Below are 24,636 nucleotides of genomic sequence, written 5' to 3'. Positions count from 1 at the left end.
TCTCCAGTTCTTAAAGTGAATTTCCACTCGTTGTTAAGCTTTCTGCTCGCACCTTTTAAAGTTTTTGTTCACTCTATCTGCGCTCAAAGTGTCATTTTCAGCTGCTGCAGATGTTTCTTTCCTTAAAACCTAGTGCACAACACCTGCTCAGCACCAGACAGCGTACAGACACTGTAAGCGATTCGATGGTGAACAGGGTGGGGTATTTGGCAGCTAAAAAGCCAGATGTTTCATTGAGAGACCCAAATCGGAGCCAAAAGAAATGAACATAAACATGACTCCAAATTATTGATTTGTTTACAACTTCACCATATTAACTGGTGACAGTTCTGTAAATCCACTTTAAGACATGAACTCCAGAAGATGTCCGCAAGATTGGGTCATTTTCCAGAGTTTGTCTTTGACATACGAAGAAGACAGCAGGAGATTGTGTCCGTCCGGTTTGTTCACAACAACAGGAAAATGTCTGGGACATTCAGACGAGGGGTGGAGCATGAACGAGACAGGACATGACGTGTTAATTAATTCTTGTCGTCTTTACAAATAGATAACTTCTTCATTTATATGTATGGCTGCTCTTTTTCATCCTCAGATATTTCTATTCTTCCAGTTTCACATTCGTTGTATGTTAGAAAGGTCATCAAAATCACTGGACATTTTCCTGCTATATTCTCACATGGGCTAACTCCGGCATTTTCCGGACAGTTTACTAGGGGGCAGGAAAAGTTCCTGAAAACGTCATCAACATCTTACTTTATATTTATATATAAAGTAAGATGTTGATGACGTTTTCAAAATAGCTCAATCATGATTTATATCAGAAGCTGATGGAGCAAATAATCAATTAACAGGAGCAAATGTCTGACCTGACATTCAATGCTACAGACACGTTTATACTGTCCTTTATTACTGTTAAAAGTCCTTTGGAAGAAAAGAGCTGTCTGTTTAGATATCAGTCAGAAATAGTGTTCATGGGAAGTGTATGTGTGTGAATATGAGAGACAGATGATTATCTAGTGCCAGTAGAAGTAGTTTATGTTCTTAAGTGGGTGTGTGTGTAGTCGGCGTGTTTCTGATCTGAATTAAGGGGCCACACATGTATAAATAACTGAGACACATTTCAGCGTGCACACCAGCTTGCTGCTGGACCACGTGATTCAGCGAGTAGGGGTCTCTCTTTCTCTCACTCTCTTTTCTCTCATGCCTCTCACTCCCTCTCTCTTCCCTCCGCTCCTGCTCTGCCTGTAATCACCTATTCTTGGAACTTTTTTCCAATTGCCTCATCGGAAAACCATGCGGAGAGGGATAGCCGATCTACAGTGATTGAACAGTTCTGCTCACAATTTAACTCCATCTGATAGGGGTTAGCGAGGCCTCTCTCACAGCGTTCCTCGCTCTCTGACTGTGGAGAGGTGTGTCAGTTCGAATACAAAGTCAGGATTATGATTTGTACTATTTTAGTGCAGCAGAGGCTACTTAAGAAAAAGACAAAAATGAGAGAGAAGATGTTGGTTTCTGTTGAGGTTAAAGACGATTTATTAGATAAGCAAAAATGCAGAAAATCTTTTGAGGCAGACGCTGTGACTGGCTGGCAGGAAATGCATTGGCTGAGTGAACAGACTTTATATATGTCAAGTTGAAGATTGTATGTATCAGTATTTACTGTCTGAAAACAGTTTTTGGGGTCTTTTTCAAATTAAAAACTAAATTTGGGCATCCTAAATATTTGTTTTTATGTGCTTAATATTATCATCACATATTTTTTAACCTTAAATATCAGTATCACTAAGTTTAAACTACCTAGGCTAAAAATGTGTTATAAAGAAAAATATAAATCTGAAGTGAGACAAGTTATAGAGAAACCCAACAGTTCCTACAATGAGCAAGCACTTTGGTGACTGTGGGGAGAAAAAACTCATGTATCTTAACTCTCGCAAATAATCTAAAGGGCATCAACCAAGTGCATTTCGGCCATGTCCAAATCCACATTTGTTACGGCAGAACAAGAATGGTCGCTGCACTGGAAGCATGGTTCAAAGGGTTTGAACCAAGTGTCTTAATTTTATACAGCTGTCTTTTGGGTTTAGGTGCATGTTTCTATCTTGGTAATGCTCATTTAAAATAACAGTGAAATTCTGGGCCACTGCCTTCAGACCAGGTTTCTGTTGGTCACTTTCTGCTGCTTCAAAATAGCAATGCACCTGGCCATGTTTCATGTCAATATTCTTGTTTTTGTACACGTCTGACCCAGACAATATCCTGCTCCGTTCTCCATATGTTTGAGGCAAACTCCAGCTATAGGGAACTGATCCTTGTTAACCAGAATTTGATACCTGACAAAGTGCTCTGTTTTAACTGTGAGCCTGTAATTATTTTTTAAACATGGCTACCTCACTTCTTCCTGTGGCTCTTCACTGTCTCTTCACATTGATTGTCAGGCTCTGTGGTTAGATTTGTCCAGATGATGTTGAATTCAGATTACAAGTCACTTTCATGTCTGGTTTTAAAATGTAGAAAGACGAAAATGAATTTTTGGCGTGTTCTAATCTGTCACTTCATTTTTCATGGAACGATTTGATAAGTCACTTTAAGATCAGAAGTATAATAACAGTCATTCATTCTCCCGTGTCTTAGTGTGTGTGTTGCACTATGAGGCAGAAATACCATAAATATAACCTCAGATGCAGCTGTGGAAAAGCGTTCAGGGGTCAAGTTGCCCACGAGTTTTGGTTAAGGATCAATTTTCATGCCCGTGTCCAAGCCGCAGTCACCAGCGCGTAAACTGGAAAGTGACCCTGGTTTAGCCTCTGCCTCACCCGGGAGAGTGGAAAAAATCCTTTCTCAGGCCAGAGCACGGGTTTGGACTAAAAATGGAAAAGAGGGAGTTTGAATATTCTCAACCTTTTTTTCTCGAGAGTGAAATAGATTTTTACAGCTGAATTTAAATGCCAGTGGCAGAAGGATTTAAACCTCACGTCATCACTGTGTTTTAATTTTTTCTCCCTAAAAGCATCACTAGCACTTTGTATGATCTTTTAGATCTTATCTTTAGATCTCGTTTTATTATCTGCATTCCCAGGATTGAGATCGAGGACTCGGAGGCAGTGGGCATCTCCAATATCATCTCCAATCTCATCACCATGTTCCCTAGAAGTATTTTAACAGCACTGCCCAGCGATCTCTTCACCTCCTTCATCAACTGCCTCACTCTGCTCACCTGCTCGTTTGGACGCAGCGCCGCCCTGGAGGAGGTGGTGAGTAATAACCCCCGGATCATCCTCAATGTGGAACCAGATCTGAGATATTGCTTTTGATATATACAAAGAAAATAACTTTATTTGTAGACACAAAGTGCTGCACAATAAGAAAACAAATGGTTAAAATACACAACAAAAAAGGGTTAGGGTTAGAAAAGTAATCAGCAACTGTTGATGATTAGATGACAAGACATTTGAAAGCGGCACTTTGGTATTTGGGAAATCATAATGGGAGTATTGTTTATAATTTATTTTCATATTTATTTATATGTATTATAGCTAAATGAGATATATATATATAGATAGATAGATAGATAATCGTCTATATCGGCAGGTTTTCTAATCAGATAAATATTGGTTAAATCCTAGGCCTCTAAACATTACATCACCCAAACCTGTGAAAAGTCTACTAAAGAAAAGGTTGACATTGTATTGCTGACGTCCGTGTGCTCGCTCTTTCTTCCCTCAGCTGGATAAGGACGACATGGTTTACATGGAGGCCTACGACAAGCTGCTGGAGTCCTGGCTCACGCTCGTCCAGGACGAGGAGCATTTTCCTCGCGGTTGCTTCGTGCAGCCGGCGATCCAGGTCTTCAACTCGTATATCCAGTGTCACCTGGCTGCTCCTGACGGCACACGCAACCTGGTGCGACTCTCTAGATAAAAGTTTATGCTTTTACAACTATGTTTCCTACATTTCTTAATTGTACAAACTGTATTTGCTGTGAGAAGTACAAAAGTTTAAGGAGAGAAGAGAGGTCTGTATGATCCTGAATCTGCTCCAGTCTTTTAGCGGATTTGTGTTCTTTATTTTTGCAGTTAGTTGTGTTTTCAGAATTTCACATCAGTATCAACATAGCTGCGTTTATTCTCTATCCTCATGACTGGTTGACTAACTTTTTCTCTTCTCTTTGCAATTCATAACCCCCCCAACCCCCCCACCCTCAGTCAGTGAATGGCCTATCGTCTCATGATGAGGAGGAGATCAATGAGCTGCAGGAAGATGACAGGGAGCTGTTCTCAGACCAGCTGTCCAGCATCGGCATGCTGGGACGTGTAGCTGCTGACCACTGTATCCCCCTGCTAACAAAGTAAATGTTTAACACCTTATGAGGTGCTTCATATACAACTCTTTATTAAATTCTTGATCTTAGTCTATGGAGTTGTCATTGACTTTTTTTGTGTTGACGCCTTGCAGCCTGTTGGAGGACCGGGTGACACGGCTTCACGGTCAACTCCAGAGGACACAGCAGCACCTCATGGCGACGTCTGACCCTGGATCAATGGACCGCAAATACCTGGACGACCTCTACGAGGACATCCACTGGATCATACTGGTCTCAGGTCAGCGTCAGGACAAAACATTGTTTTTGTTTGTCTTTTGGGTTTATCTGATCTCGCAGCAAATTTCCTGGAATGTTGTGTGAAGATATTCGTTTTCGAGGAAGACATAATTATTTCCTCAGTAATGTTTCTTTTCTTATTACGTTCCAATCTGCTCACTCAGAATTGTTCTGTTCATTAGTGGTTTATTTCATCACGCCTGACGCATAGATTAGATTTGACATTTATGATATAAGTGGCATCTTGTGTTTAGGCTGTTAAGTACAGAATATTTTAAATGTATATATTAAAAATACATATTTTTTAGTATGTACGCATATAACACATTTACAGAATAAGCAACTTTGTGTCAGTAATAGCCATCTACAATTTTTAAAAAGTGAATAATTGTACACTCTTTTCCTCTATTTTCCCCTCAACACATGTATTTAAACTTGACGTGGAACCATCATACAGTCGTAGTTAATGAAATGCCTTGTGAAATTTTAATACACTAGACTATGGCTGTTTATAGAGTTTGTAAATGACTTTTCCAGTGCAGCTTATTCCACCTAACTGAGTTTATTTGTGAACAAGACAGAAGAACTGAACTCCACCCGGTTCAGTGACTTTGCGTTAATTAAATATTGTCTGAATCAGCATTGTTAAAGCAGCACTGTTGATTTCTCTCCACTGATTTACCACTTCAACTGGGAGGAACATTCTGCCATCAGGAGACACCTTTACAGCTGAAATCTTTATATATTTTTTTTTTTGTGCATAATTTTTAGGGTATATAGTTGAGAAAAACACTTAAACTGAGGGAACATTAAGTTGCTCAGTTGCCAACGGAAGGGAACATGCAATAAAACATGGTGTCTGTATCTGTCTGTGCACTCTGCAGGGTATCTGTTAGCAGACGACCCTCAAGGTGAAACTCCGTTGATCCCCTCAGAGGTGATGGAGTTCTCCATCAAACACTCAACAGAGGTCGACATCAACACAACGCTGCAGATCCTGGGCTCGCCGGGGGAGAAGGCTACATCCATACCAGGCTGCAACCGCACAGACTCCGTCATCAGGTGAGACGAATGTTGGACTGAGCACCGTCTCTGTTGTGTCAAAGGCTGACAAACTGCAGGCAGATAGATTGTTGTATTCTATGTGATGGCTCTTCTTTTTATTACAAGTCCTTGGATGTTGTGACACTTCATTTCACTAAACCAGTCAGACTTCCCGTAAAACTGTCCCAGAATAGTCCCTGTCCGAGGCTGCTTGCTCTTCCTAGTATTGTCAGTTATTGTCCCATAAAACTGAAGGTGTGTTAGTCCCTTCACATTCACACTCAGGCACCATGTGAATGTTCAGCCAGTTAAACTCTGGTCTCAGGATGAGTTGTAATACACTTGACTTTCTCTAGCCCCTTAGGCTCTAGGATTTTGTTTTGGGTCCAGGATAAATATAATGAAAAAAAAAAAAGGAGGATATTAATCAGTAATAAAAAATAATTGTTTGTTGCAGCAGCCACCCAACTAACTGCCATTTAAGTCCATACACAGGGAAAAGATCAGATGCCAGGTTGAGCTGCACATTGAAGCTGCTTCTCTGCTGCACCACAGCTCAAAATGACAATGTGTCTGCAGGGTGGTAGGAGTTGTTGATCAATACAAATTATTGAACGATTACTTCTCCAGGACCTCAGATGTACGACTCTGAAAACAAATTTTCAACCAGCAGTCACCCTATGAGAAGAAATGTCAGTTTATTATCACAACCTCTCTTCTGGCTATGTGGTCTCTTCCTGCTGTGGTGGCTTCAGAAATCAGTGTCTCACACAATAGATTTCGGTCTGTGTGGTTGTTGAACATCAGAACAAAATGATGGCCCTAAAAATACACCAGCAGATAATGAAATGGACCTTGGGAAGGAAAGCTTGTCTGTAGTTCCTGTTATCGGAGATGGTTTGTTTTTTAACAACAGCTAATTGTGAGATCCCGACAGAATGTGGCTGTGGTGTCAGAAAACCTTGTGCGGTTCAGAGCTGTTGGCAGATGCACATGATGCTTGTTTGTTTAAATGGTGTGTGTGCGTGCGTGTGTTTGTGTGCGTGTGTGCGTGCGTGGATAATCAGTGACGACAATAGACAGTCACAGCAGCCAGTGATATTGTCTGTTGAAGGTCATTGAGCATGTTTTTTTTGTAGATTGTTCAGTTGTGTGTGCGTGTGGTTGTGTGTGTGTAAAGGGGATGACAGCATTGACAGAGGATTGCGGAGATGAGCGGATGATGGCATCAGGTTCCCTGATAGCGAGCGAGCGACCCCAGCTCCGTAAATGTCAACGTGGTTTTGTTTTCTGCAAACAATGTGAAACTGTGCACTGAGGGGGGCGGAACCATAAGCTGCTTTAAGCCCTCTGTATCTCTGTCCCTTTATATAGTGTATGTCTGGGGGGGGGGGGGGGGTGCGTGGGTGGGCAGCAAAGTGATGACTTTCTATTACACTTTGATTCATTTGTTGTAGGGTGAATGACTTTATTAATTTAAAATAGAATTTGTTACTATCATATATTAATTACACATGTGCGTAAGAGACTCGTTCTTGCAGTGCAACTCTGTTGTTTTGAATAAAGCCAAAGTGTCATCGCACAACCAACTAGGCATCTTTGTTTTGGACCAACTCCTCTTCATTTTCTCTTGAGCTCACAGCTGAAGTTTCTCCAGATTTCAAATCATTTAATGAATCCTGTACATAAATCATCAACATACCATAAAAAAACATGGTGTGGCTCTCCAGATATCGTAGAAATGGACACAAATATTAAAGAGACTGCTGATTATCATGACATAACTGTTGTCTTAAATCCTTGCATGGGTATTTTTCTTTATTCTTTTTACCCCCTTTTTTCATTGAGATTTGTATCTTTATCCATCTTTAATGATATTTTATCAAGCGGTGAACTTGTTAGTTTAATGTTCAAACTTGGATGTAATCTGCCTGCTGAAGGTGCTAACACAGTCTAAAATTGGACACGTCAGACACGATGACACGTTTGTCAGCAGGTACTTAGTTTTCCTTGGACATCATCGGACGAGCCAAAAATGCATGAGCAGATGATTCATCTCTTGCAGACACATACACTATAAATTGAGCTTTACTCTTTAATCTTTGCATCATGATGTATGTCTTAGTGTCTCTCTGATGTGCCCTTTGTCTTGTTATGACGTGGTTTGTATCATCTAGTCCGTTTCGGTCTAAATTTCTTCCTTTGACCTTCTCGTCCAAACATTCCCTGTGTTCTCATGCCCTTTTTTTTGTGTATTGACAAGACACTGGGTCAGAGCATCTCCAAAACGAGACTCGCCAGGTGCTTTAAGTGGTCGGTACGAACCGACACAAGTCTGAGGAGGGACAAACCATGAACCAGAGACGGTGTATTGGGGGACAACGTGTTGAAACATTGCAGCAGCTCCACCTCCGCTTACAGGACTTGAATGTAAAACGGTGGCATGTTGGTTCCAGATACCACAGGGCAACTTCAGAGGTCTTGTAGAGTCCTCAGTGGGTCGGATCTGTTTTCGCGGCACATGAAGGACCAGAACACACATTTGGCTTGTCAGTGGAAGACATGACCCGATGCCAGATTCCACATCATTTATAGGCGAGGCTAATTTGCGATTCCCCTTCCTAGATGGTCCTTTACAATATGTCAAGCTCAAAATAAAATAGACAGGATTCAGCACAAAACAACATAATTCAACAGCAAAACAAATACAAAACAGCCCACAAACAACATTGTAAAATCAATAATACTATTATATAATAATAATATTTATTAAAGTAACCTAAATGACGAGCACCTGCTCATTCATGCTAACTTGCCTGACTACATGGCCTTCTCTAGCCCCTTAGGCTCTAGGATTTTGTTTTGGGTCCAGGATAAATATAATGAAAAAAAAAAAAGGAGGATATTAATCAGTAATAAAAAATAATTGTTTGTTGCAGCAGCCACCCAACTAACTGCCATTTAAGTCCATACACAGGGAAAAGATCAGATGCCAGGTTGAGCTGCACATTGAAGCTGCTTCTCTGCTGCACCACAGCTCAAAATGACAATGTGTCTGCAGGGTGGTAGGAGTTGTTGATCAATACAAATTATTGAACGATTACTTCTCCAGGACCTCAGATGTACGACTCTGAAAACAAATTTTCAACCAGCAGTCACCCTATGAGAAGAAATGTCAGTTTATTATCACAACCTCTCTTCTGGCTATGTGGCTAAATCCAGCTCCTCTCACTGTTATATTCTTCTGTCTCAGGTTACTGTCAGCGGTGCTGCGGACGTCAGAGGTTGAATCTAGGGCGACCAGAGCGAGCCTGACGGAGCTGCTGAGTCCACAGATGGGAAAAGACATCATGTGGTTCCTCCGACGCTGGGCCAAGACGTACCTGCTGGTGGATGAGAAACTATATGAGCAGGTATGAAGCTTCCTGACCCACTGTTGCCCCCTAGCCCCCTATATGTGACCCAGACACCTGGTCACTCAGGCTTCTCAGGGCAAACGTCAACCATGGTATATTCTTTACCTCATAAAAGCAATAAACCGGATGTGTCTCTCACATGTCTCCCCTTTTCCCCTCTCCCTCTCTCTCCTCAGATCAGTGTCCCCCTGAGCACAGCATTCGGTGCAGATACAGAAGGGGCCCAGTGGATTGTGGGATATCTTCTGGAGAAGGTGATCAACAATCTGTCGGTGTGGAGCGCAGAGGCTGAGCTGGCCAATGACACCGTGGAGCTGCTGGTGACGCTGGTGGAGAAGAGGGAGAGGTGAGGACAAACAATAGTTGTGAAGGAAAGAAATGCTAAAATCATGTGGTTCCATCTACTTGAATGTGTTTTTATGTTATTAAGCCAAATATCTCTCTGTCATTAGGGCGAACATTGTGGTGCAGTGTGAGAGCTGGTGGAACCTGGCGAAGCAGTTTGCCAGTCGCAGTCCGCCCCTCCACCTGCTGTCCAGCTCTGTGCAGAGGACACTGATGAAGGCGCTGGTCCTCGGAGGCTTTGCTCACATGGATTCTGACACCAAACAGCAATACTGGGCTGAGGTAAATAATAAGAGCTGAATCGATCAATCAAGTACTGTTTTTCTTTGTGTCTTACTTACTTTTAGTGAATGGGAAATGTCCTGCAGCCATAACACGTATCTTCACCTGGTGAACTGGTACCAAATATAATGAAAACACAAAGAATACTTTCACCAGAGTTATGATGTCTGACTTTAAAAGACACTAAGGTGAGTAAGTCCAGTTCAGAGCTGCAGATCCCCACAGACTCACTGTCAGACACACGGATTACGAGTGATGGATACGTTCATTAATATTCCCCCGTCCCGTCTTTCTCTCGTGTGTATAACATGATCCTCGTCCTGATCCCACTGGCCTCTGTTTTAATAGGCGGACAGTAGTAAATGGTGGTGCAAAGCCACAATGACTCCAGACCAATTATGGGGGGGTTGTATGAGTTAGACAGCAGCTGTTGAATCATACAGCTGCTCTGCTCAGCTCGACTCTGTCGGAGGAGGAGGTGGAGAAGTCAGACGCCCCTTTGTTACATCTTTATTTCACTGCTCTTTCTCTTACATGCACCCAGAACTGACCAAATACACAAGATACTCATTGACATGAACTTTTCCTTTTTTTTTTTAACTGTTCCTATCAAACAATAAAAGGCCACTTATTAAAAATAAATACTCAGGAACACTGCTTTAAAATGGTGTGCCAAAGTATAGTTTTTATTTGTATTCCTCCAAGACCAGAGGTGTTATGTTTTCAGGTCTTTCCCATGTTGTTAACACAATATCTGTAGAAGGCTTTGAAGGAATTTCTTCAAATTTGGTACCAGCTTGGACTCGAGATGAACTGTTAAGATTTGGGTGGTCATAGGTCCTGGTGGCCTCATGAAAGATGTTTTTGTTGGAGGAGGCATACAACCTCAGTGCGGTAATTCTATTTTCTCAAAAAAGATTTTTATCTTTTTAATTTTAAAAGAAGATCTTATTAGAGCACAGTAATTGAAAACAGAAAATAGTCTTAATTTAATTATATTAGTTAATAAGCTGCAAAATAAGATAAATGAAAAAGACACATCATACATGAATCATCTCTGAATAAAAACTAAACCCCTTATATTCAATCTTCCAATTGCCATTTGGTTTGATCTTGGATCAACAAAGAAAAACAACCCAACCTTTTAAAAGATATGAAATTACTTGAATTTTTGCATTCAAAATGTGTGGGGCATAAATAACTGATTGATGCTATACAGTCTGTCCCTTCTGATCTCACCTTCCTAACATTTGATTCATTAATTCCTAAATTAACCGATGACCTCCCGGTATCTCTCCATCCAGGTGCTTCACCCTCTTCAGCAGCGTTTCCTCAACCTCATTAACCAGGAGAACTTCGCTCAGATCAGCCAGGAAGAAGCCGTCAAACAGGAAATCGTCGCCACGTTAGAGGCGCTGTGCGGCATCGCAGAGGCGACGCAGATCGACAACGTTGCCTCGCTCTTCTCCTTCCTCATGGACTTCCTGTCCAGCTGCATCGGCCTCATGGAGGTAAGAGCAGCGCGCGAGGATGAATCCAAGTCTGTGAAAAGGAACGTTATTGTTCCTGTGTAGTTCAGAGAACAGCGCTAACTCAGCGTACCAGCGTAACGCCAGTTAAATCAATTCACAAAGACTGAACTGATTCAACATGAAGTGTAAAACGCAAAAGACGAGAAACAAAACTAGAACTATGTTTACACGACTAAAATTACTAATGAGACTTCTCTTGTGCAGGTTTACAGCAACACGCCCGAGACAATCAACCTCATTATTGAGGTTTTTGTGGAAGTGGCTCACAAGCAGATCTGCTACCTGGGAGAGGTGAGTGAAGCATCATTAATGTACGTCCACGCACACACACACAGTAACCAGATAAAAAAAAAACACACGAGGGGAAAACATGCAAACTCCACGCAGAAAGACCCCTGGGTGGCCGTCAGGTTCAAACCCAGAGCCTGTTAAATGACAGTGCTAACCACTGCACCACCGTTCCACCCTAAAAATGACTCAAGTGACCTAATTTGAATATTTTCAGCTGAGTTTACAGACGACAGAAGTTTGTATTATAAACTGTAGACTGGAAATCTAAGACTTTAACTAGGCAGCGGTGTTTGAATGAAAACATGCTTTATTGTTGTAGCCTGAGTGCAGGATGTGTGTGTGGTACTTGATTTCCCTCTGCTGCTTTGATATTTGACAGTTTATTATATTCATCAACTTTATGCATGACTGCAGATGATTGATGCTGTTTCTCTGTAGCTGCTGGATGTGTAAATTAGCAATAGTTTAACAATTTCAGCATTTATTTAAATTGTATTTATTTAGGTTCAAATAAAGGTTTTGTAATAAGCGATATTTAATGTAGATCTTTAAGTTTTAGGTTCATTAAACTGTGCGAGACATAATCTGTGACGCTACGTGTCCTCCTCTCCTCGCTCAGACCAAGTCCATGAAGCTGTACGAGGCGTGTCTGACGTTACTGCAAGTCTACTCCAAAAATAACCAGAGTCGGAAACGAAACGATGCCGCGGCAGAGGAGGACCAGTATCAGGACCTGCTGCTCATCATGGAGCTGCTCACCAACCTGCTGTCCAAAGAGTTCATTGACTTCAGCGACACAGGTGGGTCATCTCAATGTTTTCTGTCTTCTATCAACGGGAGTAGATGATTTTGGGGGGTTTTCATTCACTTGAGATTGAACTTTTTTGCTGTTCTTTTAGACGAGGTGTTTCGGAACCAAGACCAGGGAACACCAGCCTCCAGCCGCACGGTATCGGCAGCAGATGTGGTTCTTTACGGCGTCAACATTGTTCTTCCGCTCATGTCTCAGGACCTGCTCAAGGTAAAACTACACAACATGGATTTCCTTTAACCCAAGGTTTGACATTTCCTCCGTGTGTTTAACTGAGTCCTCCTTGTTGTTTTGCAGTTCCCGTCTCTGTGTAACCAGTATTACAAGCTCATCACCTTCATCTGTGAGATCTTCCCAGAAAAGATTCCACAGCTGCCTGAAGACCTCTTCAAGAGCCTCATGTTCTCGCTGGAGCTCGGAATGACTGCGTATCCTTTAACGATCTGTGCTCCAGTTGTTATTCAATATTCATGACGGGATAATAAGCCTCAGAAATTCATAATGCTTTTCCAGACTCGCACTTATCCTTCTCCAATTTCCAATATGTATCATATTTGAAGTGAAGTTAGCTATTTTAAAAATATTGTTTAGGTTTCCACTGAAAGTCAGATACTGTTGCAGCATTAACTCATGAAGAGTCCAAGAAGCCTCTTTTCATATTGGATCAAGATATTAAGACATTTTTATTGCTCCAAATCTCAAAGTGGTTTTACAGCAAAGAAGAGAATCACATCCTGATATTAATTTACAACAATGTTATTTTACACTGGTCGCTCGTGTTCCCATTGGTCTCCTGCTCTAATCTGGAGTCAACAAGACGCCTGGTGAAGCTTCAGAACTTCTCAAATGATAACATTTTTAGTTTTGTAGTTTCTTCTCCTTAATGTTGCTCTTCAGGATGAGTTCAGAAATCAGTCAGCTGTGTTTGGAGGCTTTGTCTCCTCTGGCTGAACAGTGTGCCAAAAACCAGGAGAAGGACACGCCTCTCTTCATTGCCACCCGTCACTTCCTTAAGGTAACCACACGTCCGTCCATCTGTCTGTCTGTCTGTCTGTCCGTCCGTCCGTCAATTAAGTTTAAACAAATAAATCTAAATAACTTCAGAAAGGACAAAAAAAATTCACTGATGTGCTCTCTTCTTAAAGTATCAGATACCTGACCTCTTATCGTACACTTTTCTTTCCAACATGTCAGTTTTATACTGGTTTTTATTTGCATCAAACAAATGCTCTATTTTTTCATTTAAAGGTGCTGGTACGTGGATTATTTTTGTGTTGACAGCTAATTTTCTGACTGTGGCTTCATATTTGTTGAACAAGAAAAGCTCTCAGGAAGCAAAAAACACATTTGCCAAAATGTTGAGCTGTTTTAAAAAGCTAGAATTGCAGCAGGTAACGGGCTGTTGAACTGTAAAATCAATTAATTGAACTTTGTTTTCTTCAGTTGGTGTTTGACATGCTGGTTTTGCAAAAGCACAACACAGAGATGACGGTGGCGGCAGGAGAAGCTCTTTACACACTCGTGTGCCTGCACCAGGTGAGTGACTAACTAATGAACTTTCAGGATACTCCAGTGATTTTAATCTGTGGATGATGAAATAAGAAATAAACATGAAACAAGCTTTTCTGTTTGTAGAAAGATAATTGGTGTCTGTTCGATTTGTTGGCTCCTGTAGAGTAACTTAAAGCTTTTAAGATGATTGAACAGTTTCTTTACCGTGGTCTGTTCAGCAATGTGCAGTTTCCTTAAGCAGGGGTCTCATTTATAAAGTGGTCAAATATAGAATTAACTCGGACTGAAACCCACCGTCATGTTGTTGTTGGTAAATTCTTTCTGCAGATATGTTAGTACATTTGAGTTGTTTGTTATTGGTGCTGATTGTTGTTGTCTGTTGAGAATTCTGCCTCCGACATTCAAGTGTTAAGTGTGAATATTAAACAACAACAAAAAGTGAAGCCTGAGGTGCTCAAAACACCAGAAGAAGAAAGTTTTGTGAAAGTAACACCAGGCGCCCTCTGGTGCCTGATCGGCACAAGCACAGCTCCACTCTGACATTCCATTAATTATATTGAGTATCTGAGTAGATGTATAATTCAAGATCATCCCATATATACACAGCCTGCAGATAAATGTCCAATTCTTTTAGTTTCATTTTTTTATCCTCTTTCTTTCCACATAAAATCCAGCTTTTTCTCCGTTGTAGTGAAAACAGATTCAAATGCAGAAAATTAAGAATATTTTATATAGTTATACATTTTTATTCCGAAATTTAAAACGATACTAAACAAAAACACAACTAAAATATCAGCTTCTTAGTTGTGAGGATTTGTCACTTTACTTTTTCTAATAAAAAAGAATAGGCTAAATATCTTAAATTTTTTTTAAATGAGCTAATGGATGAGAAATCGATGGATGAGAAAATAATCACCAAATAAATCAACAATGAATATAATAACTAACGACACATTTATCCTTTATCTCAATAAAGGATAAATGTGTCAGTTACTAAACACTTTTGATAAATTGAAATTTTAACTTTAGCTAAACCAGTAAGGTTAAATCATATTTGTGTACATCAGCAATAACTAGCAAGAAATGTTAGCACAAAAAGGCTGAACTAGGTCATTTATAATGAGGTGATTTAGCAAAGATATTCATGATCACATTGTTTGTGATCATAAGATTATTTTAATCCCAAATAGTAAAGATTACAGTGACAACACTGTTTCCTCAGACATCATTGGTTTTCAAGTTCTTGTTACTTATCAGTCAATGAAATTAAATCGAAAGTTTTTGTCCGCTCACTAAATCTCCAGTCTTTTCTTTGACCCTGATCTGATGTATTGTTGCTCTCCTCCGTCAGGCGGAGTACTTGGAGCTGGTGGAGACGCTGCTCTCCTCTCAAAGAGATGCCGTCATCTACCAGCGGCTGGCCGACGCCTTCAACACGCTGACGGCGAGCAGCACGCCGCCCACCATGGACCGAAAGCAGAAGGTTGCCTTCCTTAAGAGCCTGGAGGAGTTTGTGGCCAACGTTGGCGGCCTGCTCTGCGTCAAATAACCACTGGAAACCGCCTCTGCCTCGAATCGTCATTTTTGAAAAGCAAACCTCCCCCCTCGCGCCCCCTTTCATCCCTATGAACTATGGGTAAAAGAGACAGCTCTGAGGACCTTGTTGTCTCTGCGCCTGCTGGGGAATCCATCTCATGCCTGAATGTCGACCGGGTTTTCACCTCCTTGGATTCCTTTTTTTATTTTCACCCCACAGCCACCATCCTGTCTTGCACCACCCCCACCAGCATGATTGACAGATTTGATGATGATGATGATGATGATGTGGTTACCATAGAGACAAACTGCAGAGCAGACAGACTCAGTCGGAGGATCACGCCCTGTTGGTCTGAAGCGACAGAGCGCTGAGCATCATGACCACGAGAGACAGAGCAGAGGCTGATGTTGACAGGGTCCACCCCCACCCCCCCACACCTCCTCATGTGCCTGGAGGTCTACAGAATACACACACACACACACACACACACACACACACACACACACACACACACACACACACAGTCTCATCAAGGGTCAAACAGTTTGCTGTTATTGAAAAGTGAAGAAGATTTTTCCAGTGTGAGGTTTCGTAGATGAAGGTAGAGGGGCTTTGTGGACCCACTTCATTTAAACAGTTCCCACTTTACCAAACACACACACACACACACACATATGCATACACACACACACACTTCGCCCCAATCCTTCCCAGAGTGCCTTTGTTTTGTTGATTGTTCTGCGTGTGTGTGTGTGTGGATCATGTCACATGTCAACTGACAACAAATGTCAGCTGGGCTTGTCATTCGCTAAAAAAAACACAGTGGATGCGCGCACATACATACACACACACACAAAAACACACACACACACGTGCACACAACAGACACACACACAATAAGTGTTGCCATGACAACAAAGGTATGGCCCAGCCTGGGCTCACTGAACCACGGAGCACAGGAGGGCGTGCGTTTGTTGGCGATTACAGAAAACCAAAATCATATTTGCATTTGACTAAAGGATGTACATATATATACATATACATATATATATATATATATATATATATAATATGTTTTCAGACCAGAAACCACAAGAAATTTTCGTTCAAAGACGGAAAAGAAAAACGGACCGAGATGTTTTTATATGCCAGCAGACGGCTGGAAAAGTTGTACGAGTTCGACATTGTATGAATTCATCTAAAGAGGGAGCGACCGTCTCTGTTTGACCTTTTTGCAGTTTGATATTTTGGATCGTAGAATTAGGTTGCAGCCCCTCCTCCCTCCCTCCCTCCGGACAGACGAAGGCCCGCGAGACGGATGGAGCCTCTAGAGTTTAGCAGATTCATTTCAGTGGTCAAGTTTTTTTCCTACAGCAGCACATCCACCGTATCACTCTTCAGCACACACTGGATTGAAGCAGAGACTGTTTAAGGACAGCAATAAGAAACCAAATAAAAAGGAGCAGAGCCACTCAGAGCATCATGTTGGACACAGATTCCTCCTCGTTCCAATCCTGGTTGTTGTAGAATGGCTGTTTTGTTAATGAAGTGTAAAAGTGTACATAAACTTATTGTATAAAATGTTCCTGCCTCTGCATTTTCCTTTAACATGTGTCGTGTCTGTTTGTAATGTCTTTTATCTACTTTAATAATAAATAAATAAATTGTTAATAATATGATTTTTTTTTTTTTAAAGCTTCAGAAGTTTTTGTAGCCACATCCTGCACTGAGCAACTAGCCCAAAAAGACAATTTAATAAGTACAGTTACACTCTGTAACATCTGCATTTTTACAAATATTAATTACATCCACCAAGAGTGTTATTTCACCCCGTCTTTTTGTTTGTTAGCAAGATAACACAAAAACTACTGGACAGATTTCCACTAAACTTTGTGGGAGGACGCAGTCTGTTTCAGGAAAGAACACATTAAGTTTTAGTGCATATTGGCGAGAATGCTGGAATTAAATGTGTAACTTTGTCTAACATTGCGAGGGAGGTCGTTCCTCATTTTCAGATTTATGGCTCTTGATGAAAAACACCGACACGTTTAAGGGACTGACATCGAGTGTGTGAAGTTTGGCTCCATCGAATTGAATGGGACTGTAGGGTCTTGGCCACGAATTTTTCGTGTTTTTTAAACTTATTTATTTCTGCCTTTTTTTTTTCTCAAGTCACTGTTTAAGTCATTTAAATAATTTTCTATTCCGTTCATCAGAGTCCAGGTTTTAAGTACTGTAAAGAAAAAAAGAGAAAAAACTCAGTAAAGAAAAATAGTGACATTGTTTTAACAATTGTCAATTTGATGTGTTTCAGTTTTGTTTTCCTTTCATAATAGTTTATTATGTTTTTTTACACTAGCTAAAATTTGAACGTGATGAACTGTAAATTAATTTGTAAAGGATCTAGATATCTAACCCTAACCCCAGATAAATCTGAAGATGAATCAGATGCAAATTATATACAAAATAAAGATCACAACAAACTTATTAATGGAAAGGCAAGCACTGTAATAGTAGAAATAAAAGACAGTACATGAATACTATAGATCATAATTGTTATAACTAAGATATGTGAAATCAGGTTGAAGGAGATAAATGTTTTATTTCACATTTATTTCACGTTTAAGGTTTTTGTCCCTCCGCGGCGGCCATACTTTCTGCCGTGACGTCATCCTCCTGCGACTCCTCACGTGGTCCCGTCAGAGGCTCTGAATCGGTTTGTCCACTTTAGCTTCAAAGCGTCGTTCGCAAACTAAACAGCTGTTCGTAGTTTGAAAGTAGCTCAGATTACTACGATGTACATGTGCACGTGAACGCATCAGTAATTAAAGTACTATATATCAGGATAAATGTGTCACTATTCAGCATCAGGAGGAATTGTATATGTAGTTATTTTGATGCTCAGACTTTTGTGTTTTTACTCGAGTAAAATATTTTGAATGATTGTTTTTACATGTTAATGACGACACGAGGACACGTGACTCAGTTAGTTTCCTTATGAATCAGTCAAACGTGATCAGTGATCATTCCTTCTTCATCCCTGAAGCACAGCTGATCTCCTCCTCTTCATCCTCCTCAGCCTCCTCCTCTTCTTCTTCCTCCTCCTCAGCCATGACTGACAGTGATGAAGATGGCCCCCCCGCCCTGTCAGCTGACTCTCTGGCGGCCCTGCAGGAGTTTTACAAGGAGTCCAGAACGGATTATATCAAGTGTCTGTCAGAGCAGTTCAGTGTGGGGGAGGTGGAGGAGGACTGGGTGAGCTCACACACGAACCAACTACTCTCCCACTGAACACGTGTGTGTGTGTGTGAGAGGTTATATTAACTTCACAACGAAAAAGTCGTTGTGAAGTTTGATGTTTTATATTATCTATGTTTTAATTGATCATATTCTATTAAAACAAGATTATACTTGTACTTCAATTTATCAATGTATGGATGATGTATCCTGCTGTTTGTCCTTCAAGGAGGTTTATTAGGTGTCTTCTTCTTATTATTATTATTATCGGTCTGAGACAGTATACAAAACAAGTCGTGTGTGTGTGTGTGTGTGTGTGTGTGTGTGTGTGTGTGTGTGTGTGTGTGTGTGTGTGTGTGTGTGTGTGTGTGTGTGTGTGTGTGTGTGTCCACCAGCGGATGAGTCAGTTCTGGTACACTGAAGAAACAGCGACTCTATTAGCTGAGGAGGTCGTACGAGAAGCAGGAGAGGGAGGCAGGTAAACACACACACACACACACTGACCTTAACCATCACATAAATAAATGTAATTGAGGGGATACTTTACAATTTAATGATAAACTTTAATATAAAATAAAAATAAGTACAACTTAATATATAGAATTTGAGTAAAGACATTTAAAAAGTTTTGTAACAGCAAACTAACGCTGATCCCAGTCTGACTAATGTCATATGATTGTTATCGTCCAACTGATAGATCTCCAGTTTTGAAAGCTCTAGAACTTCTCCCAGCTCTGGTTGGAAGTGTCCCACTCTGTGTTTAGGGTCGTGTGTGTGAGCGCGCCCAGTGTGTACCAGAAGCTGAAGCAGGGCGTGGTGGACGGCTCAGACCGGGTGGCCGCTGTCGTTTTGGAGTACGACCGCCGCTTCGCCACCTACGGAGACGACTTCATCTTCTACGACTACAAGCAGCCGCTGTCTTTGCCGGCCAGCGTGGCTCCTCAGAGCTTCGACGTGGTCCTGGCCGACCCCCCGTACCTGTCCGAGGAGTGTCTGAGCAAAGTGGCCAAAACCATCAAGTACCTGAGTAAAGGCAAAGTGCTGCTGTGCACAGGTGAGAGGAAGAACGTCACAAAACCCCGGCCTGTGTTTCTCTTGTCTTTTTTCCAGTTCTGCACGTATGAGCTTTAAACTAACAATCTTCACTTTAAAGGTTCAGTGTGTAATATTTAAGTGAAATGAGTTTATCTGCAGATATTGAATATTAAATAATCCTAGTGATATTTTCACTAGTGTGTTTCATCTGAGTTGTACCAATTGTGGTTGTCTTTACCCTAGAATTGGCCTTTATATTGAAATACTTTATGTTTACATCAGGAGCGGGTCCTCTCTACGGAGGCCGCCATGTTTTTTACAGTAGCCCAGACTGGACAAACTAAACACCTTTTGAGTTTTTATGACAACTGAAGCTACCACAGGTTCTCTTTCATGTTTGGAAGGGGAGGGTGAGGTGAGGGGTGTTCAGCTGCAACACGCAACTTCACCACTAGATGTCACTAAATTCTACACAGTGAACCTTTAAACTAACGCCCTTCATGTTAAACACTAATTAACGACGCTTCACTTCCTGTAACATGAGCAGCTTTTAACACCTGATTTTTCTTCTGTTGTGCAGGAGCCATGATGGAGAATCTGGCCAAAGAGCTTCTGGGTGTAAACAAGTGCAGCTTCCTGCCGCAGCACAACAGAAACTTGTCCAATGAGTTCCGCTGCTTCGTCAACTATCCGTCTGTCCTGCTGAGCAGCTGAAGCTCCAGCTGATCAGTGATCTGAGTGTTGACTGCTGCTTCCTGAGGACCTCACACAGATACTTTACAACTGTGGTTTAAGCTCACAGTTATAACTTTGATTCGTGAGGAAAGAACGTGTCTTGCTTCAAAATGTAAAAAAGTCCACTGACTTACATGGAAAATGACTGGACATTAGTTTAGGTTAGTAATGTCCTGTATTGTTAACTTATTTCGAGGTTTTGCTGCTTTTATCTGTTTTATATTTTTTCACATTAAATATCTTTCAGACGCTGTTTCAAGAAAAACAGCAAATTGAAGATGTCAACTTGGACCCTGAAAACTAATTTATTTTAATGTTATTTTATGAATAAATAAAAAGGTAAATAATCATGTGTGGAAAACAACCTGTAAAATAACTTGTATCCACCTGTGATACCTTGTGTGAAATCATGTTTGGTTCAAATAATTAACTGCCGTTAATTAAAAAATTGAACCAGTTCTTGTTTCCTGAAAATACAAATGAGAAACAAAGGAGTATTAAATGTTTGTTGTAGCTTTGACTCTCTTCTCTCTGCAAACAACACCAACAACTGCTCAACTGATTAATGATCCTTGAAAAGTCGCACAAAAAACATTCTCAATAGAAATAACAAAAAAATACTTTTCAAAGAGTAGAAACAAGTAAATTAGAGTTTTCAGACACATTTTTTGTGTTTTTACGTTGGATATTTTTCCAACACCATCATAAACCAAAGTACAGCAAATATGATGTTATTGAACATGTATTGAATGGATTCCGGACAAGGTTTTTCCACTAGTAGTTCCATCCTGTTATATAATCATAAAAATATGAAATATTTGGAGATAATCACATTTTATTATAATGATAAAATGTTTCTCAGTGAAATCCACTCTTTACTTTTCTTTTCTCATCAAATTAAATCAGTTTATCAGCAACAGATGTTTAGTTTCACTAAAATCACTGGATTGTGTTTTATTTTGAAATGACACATTTATTTAAATATTAGTTTAAATGACTTAAATGATTTAAGTGTGACTGAAAAGTGTTTTTACACCAGTAGGTGGCAGCGGTGATCAGGACACTGATAATACAGACCGGTTTTATTCCACAGGTTAACATGTGTTTCATTCTTAAAGGGTCAATCCACCTAAAGTACAAATAAACACATTCTCATTTATTGATCATGGTTTCTCGTCCTGCAGATAGTTTTGGTTAAATGGGCCGAAGGTTTGAAAATTCGGACTCTGAGGTTTCTGCCTCCACCCAAACACAACGGAGCGAAATGATGATCACTTTGTTTGTGGTGCAGGAATCTGATGAATTTCTGGAAACCTGAGAAAACCAACACAGAAGCCTGTGCACAGCTTCACAGCAGAGGTGAAACATGTTTCTGTATCTCAGTCTTTCCTGGATTCTTCTCTTCAGTCAGACCATCAGGTGCAGATTCAGTTTGCTGTGTCTTTGTACAACTGTCGTCAAAACACATCTTCTTAAGTCCAGGCAAGTTTGGGTCCAAATCAAGTCGAGAAGGAAAGTGGATGAAATAAAGTTTATTCTTTTCTGATGTGAAAACATTTGAGGAGTTTTATCAAGGATGAGGAGAAGTAAATCAAACCTTATATCATCCGAATAAGAAAGTTTAGGGAAGCAGGTAAAATCATTACATTTATTTATTACATTTATATTTTGATGTCTCCACGCCGGCGACAGCCAGTGGGTCAGAGGTTTTATGTTTTCTGGATGTCTGTCCGTTCGCCCCATTCTTGTGAACGCGATATCTCAAGAACGCCTTGAGGGATTGTATTCGAATTGGGTACAGACATCCAGTTTGACTCATGGATGAACTGATTCGAATTCAGTGGTCGAAGGTTAAAACACATTTTGGTCTTGTGAACGCAACATCTCAGAAACAGCTCAAGGGAATTTCTCATTTGGTACAAACGGAGTCAAAGATGAATTGATTCGATTTTGGTGATTGAAGGTCACAGTGACCTCACAAAACATGTTTTTGGCCTCTTGAACATTATATCTGCAGACTGACTCAAAGATGAACTGATGAGCAAGATGCAAGAAAAACGTTTGTAGACTGAAATTGCTCTGGTTGGCTGTAATTCTGGTTTGTAGTGACAGTGGAAGATAAAGGAAACACACAGATGTGGATGTGGTGCAGAAGCTGCTTTCTTCACACTTTCTTCCCTGCAGACATGAGCGGCCTCCTGGCTTTAGGCCCTGCTCTCTCCAGGCTCTGGTTGCTGCTGTGTGCGTCCCTCTCTTTCTGCAGCAGCGGCACACAGGTGCAGCCCACGGCCACAGAGACATAGATCTCGGTGTAGGAGTGGCGGCCTCCGACACAGGAGCCCGTTCTCCTCAGGATGACGGTGGGAGCGTAGACCGGGGTGCTGCGGAACTGGTGGCTCTCCTCTCCCATCAGGCAGCCCTTACACAGGCAGTAGGCCTCAGGGATGTAGCGGGGGTACCTGGTGGGGTCGTACGAGAGCCTGCAAACACAAATTACATTATCTTTTGTTTTTGCTTAAGCTGCTGCTACACTAATAAATGCCTTAATTACAGGACAAGCTCATATCAACATAATAAAGTTCCTCCAAAGGCCTTTTCTGTTCAGGCCCCCACTCTTTGGAACAATGTCTGTGAGGAGATCTGACTCCTTTTCCTTTTTAAAATGTCTCTTCTCAGGATTCTTGTTCTTATATTTATGACCTTATGTTGTCTAACGTTGACAAAAATCCATCTGGCCTCTAATCCTCTTTTAAATCTTTTAAAGGCAAAGACACACTTTGATTTTCGAACATTTTCACTCTTATATTTCTTCCCTAATGTCTGAGCTTCAAACTGCTCTTTATTGTTTCTTATCGTTTGCTTTCAACTCTTCATTTTTTATCTTTTAGCCTAAAGCCATTTGTATCTGAGTTTTATCAATAAAGTTTATTATTATAATTTATATATTGTTAGATATAAACTTTCTCTCAAACTAATATAGTCTCAAATCATTAAATTGTTTAATCACAGTGTAAATTGCAACTGAGATAAATCATTGACTTGCATTGGCAGCACATGATAGAAAACATCATAATATCATATCATCATAATAATAACTTTATTTGTATTGCATTGACTTCAGCTCCCTTCAGCTCCCTGTCCCAGCGGCTCTCACCTGTAGGCCCAGGGGGAGATGCTGAGCAGGTTGACCGGGAGGCGGGTCTTGCTCTCGGCCGGGGACGGTCGCGCGGTGCTCGGGCAGGTCCGGTTCAGTTTGTCCTGCGGCTCCAGCTGCAGCGCGTGATGGAAGGCGCTCATCACTCCCACCGAGAGCCGCCCGAACATCTGCTCCAGGATCTCCTCTGGCAGGTCCGTGCAGGTCCGGGTCCTGGAGGCCTTCTTCCGCACCCGACCCGCCGCTGCCGCCCGGCACAGCTGCAGCACCGACAAGTGCAGCAGCAGCAGCAGCAGGACGCGGAGCGGACGCGCCATCGCTGTGCGCTTTTTGGTGCCAAACCCCACAGAGGAAGGTTTCTGCTCGTCTCTCCTAAAAGACGACGAGTCCCCAAACACAAGTGAGCTGTATCGAAGAGCGAGGTCAGTGTCCTCTGTTATAATCCAGGGAGACGTGTGAAACCAGCGGTAAGCGAACAGTCCACAGTCCTGGCGCGGAAATCGAGGCACGGGCGCACCGCCAGGGGAACATGTCGGCACCAGAGCGTCGCTAGGAGGAATAATTACCTTAGAAACCGAAAATATTACCGCGCTGGTAGTTTCACACTTGCTGCTTTCTGGGTATGACGAGAACAGGCCATCGGGAGGGTTTCCCTGTTGCTTTTCTGCAGCGACGTGTGCGTAAAATCCGATGGAGGCGTCAGTGCGCGCAGAAGACAGCGCGATCCACCATCCGGGACAACTCTGAGTCCAACTCAAAGATAAAGCTCTGTCTTCAACCTTTATCTGCGGTGATAAACGAGTCCAGCCTCCATGAGAGCAGCTGCTGCCGGGAGGTCCGGGGGTTTGTTGGCTGTGTGCGCTCTGCTGCTGGATCCTGGCGCCGCTCCACAGTCCTCTAACCCCCCCGACATCCACTGGATCCACTTTTGTCCAGCCTCTTATGTCAAGTGTCCACAAGCACAGACAGACACAATACACTTTCAAAAAGCTCAAACTCACATCTCTTTTAGTTCATCCCCTTGTCAGTATGTCATGTACTATGAATGTATGTCATTAAGATTGATTAATGATGGGGTTTGTCATAAAATCTTTTAGGGAAGCAG

The 24,636-nt window shown here is 41.5% G+C and overlaps 3 protein-coding genes across 5 annotated transcripts in view; 2 read left to right on the top strand and 1 right to left on the bottom strand.

Moving 5' to 3' along the window:
- The window catches only part of xpo4 (exportin 4), a 47,949-nt gene extending 31,776 nt beyond the window's left edge, over nt 1-16,173 (top strand). The window contains exons 9-24 of one of the 2 annotated variants that reach the window (XM_034573661.1): nt 3,080-3,254; nt 3,727-3,903; nt 4,206-4,348; nt 4,456-4,601; nt 5,485-5,662; nt 8,898-9,057; nt 9,237-9,406; nt 9,513-9,687; nt 10,992-11,198; nt 11,424-11,510; nt 12,130-12,310; nt 12,410-12,531; nt 12,619-12,749; nt 13,219-13,336; nt 13,765-13,857; nt 15,185-16,173. In XM_034573661.1, coding sequence (XP_034429552.1) covers nt 3,080-3,254; nt 3,727-3,903; nt 4,206-4,348; nt 4,456-4,601; nt 5,485-5,662; nt 8,898-9,057; nt 9,237-9,406; nt 9,513-9,687; nt 10,992-11,198; nt 11,424-11,510; nt 12,130-12,310; nt 12,410-12,531; nt 12,619-12,749; nt 13,219-13,336; nt 13,765-13,857; nt 15,185-15,382 — 2,461 coding nt within the window. In that variant the 3' untranslated portion in view covers nt 15,383-16,173. The remainder of the gene's footprint in view (nt 1-3,079; nt 3,255-3,726; nt 3,904-4,205; nt 4,349-4,455; nt 4,602-5,484; nt 5,663-8,897; nt 9,058-9,236; nt 9,407-9,512; nt 9,688-10,991; nt 11,199-11,423; nt 11,511-12,129; nt 12,311-12,409; nt 12,532-12,618; nt 12,750-13,218; nt 13,337-13,764; nt 13,858-15,184) is intronic. The other variant, XM_034573660.1, reaches the window with a different exon arrangement.
- Nucleotides 16,174-18,026: 1,853 nt separating this feature from the next.
- On the top strand, nt 18,027-20,871 carry eef1akmt1 (EEF1A lysine methyltransferase 1). Of its 2 annotated transcripts, none has more exons than XM_034573671.1 (5): nt 18,027-18,086; nt 18,450-18,625; nt 19,003-19,085; nt 19,372-19,661; nt 20,223-20,871. In XM_034573671.1, exons 2-5 carry the CDS (start codon nt 18,482-18,484, stop codon nt 20,354-20,356), a joined length of 651 nt encoding a protein of 216 aa, XP_034429562.1. In that variant the 5' UTR covers nt 18,027-18,086; nt 18,450-18,481; the 3' UTR covers nt 20,357-20,871. The 2 variants fall into 2 exon arrangements, with proteins under 2 accessions (XP_034429562.1, XP_034429561.1); XM_034573670.1 differs by having other exon boundaries at nt 18,063-18,086; nt 18,429-18,625.
- Nucleotides 20,872-21,410: 539 nt separating this feature from the next.
- Nucleotides 21,411-24,591, bottom strand: il17d (interleukin 17d). The gene is made up of 2 exons (XM_034573672.1): nt 23,532-24,591; nt 21,411-22,857 (listed from the first exon to the last, which is right to left on the bottom strand). The coding sequence occupies exons 1-2, from the start codon at nt 23,846-23,848 to the stop codon at nt 22,542-22,544; spliced, it is 633 nt and encodes a 210-aa protein (XP_034429563.1). The 5' UTR covers nt 23,849-24,591; the 3' UTR covers nt 21,411-22,541.
- Between the last annotated feature and the right edge of the window lie 45 nt (nt 24,592-24,636).

This window comes from Hippoglossus hippoglossus, chromosome 21 (assembly GCF_009819705.1).
Source record: "Hippoglossus hippoglossus isolate fHipHip1 chromosome 21, fHipHip1.pri, whole genome shotgun sequence".
Classification (NCBI taxonomy): Eukaryota; Metazoa; Chordata; class Actinopteri; order Pleuronectiformes; family Pleuronectidae; genus Hippoglossus; species Hippoglossus hippoglossus.
The sequence above is the reverse complement of the archived record's forward strand: the minus strand, read 5'-3'. Positions and strand labels throughout refer to the sequence as shown.

Excerpts from the sequence above, each read along its gene's own strand:
- eef1akmt1 (XM_034573671.1), top strand. The coding sequence starts at position 18,482 with ATGACTGACAGTGATGAAGATGGCCCCCCCGCCCTGTCAGCTGACTCT. Across the intron at positions 18,626-19,002 it reads GGGAGGTGGAGGAGGACTGG|CGGATGAGTCAGTTCTGGTA; the intron begins GTGAGCTCACAC and ends TGTGTCCACCAG. Across the intron at positions 19,086-19,371 it reads GAAGCAGGAGAGGGAGGCAG|GGTCGTGTGTGTGAGCGCGC; the intron begins GTAAACACACAC and ends CTCTGTGTTTAG.
- il17d (XM_034573672.1), bottom strand. The coding sequence starts at position 23,848 with ATGGCGCGTCCGCTCCGCGTCCTGCTGCTGCTGCTGCTGCACTTGTCG. Across the intron at positions 22,858-23,531 it reads ATCTCCCCCTGGGCCTACAG|GCTCTCGTACGACCCCACCA; the intron begins GTGAGAGCCGCT and ends TTGTGTTTGCAG.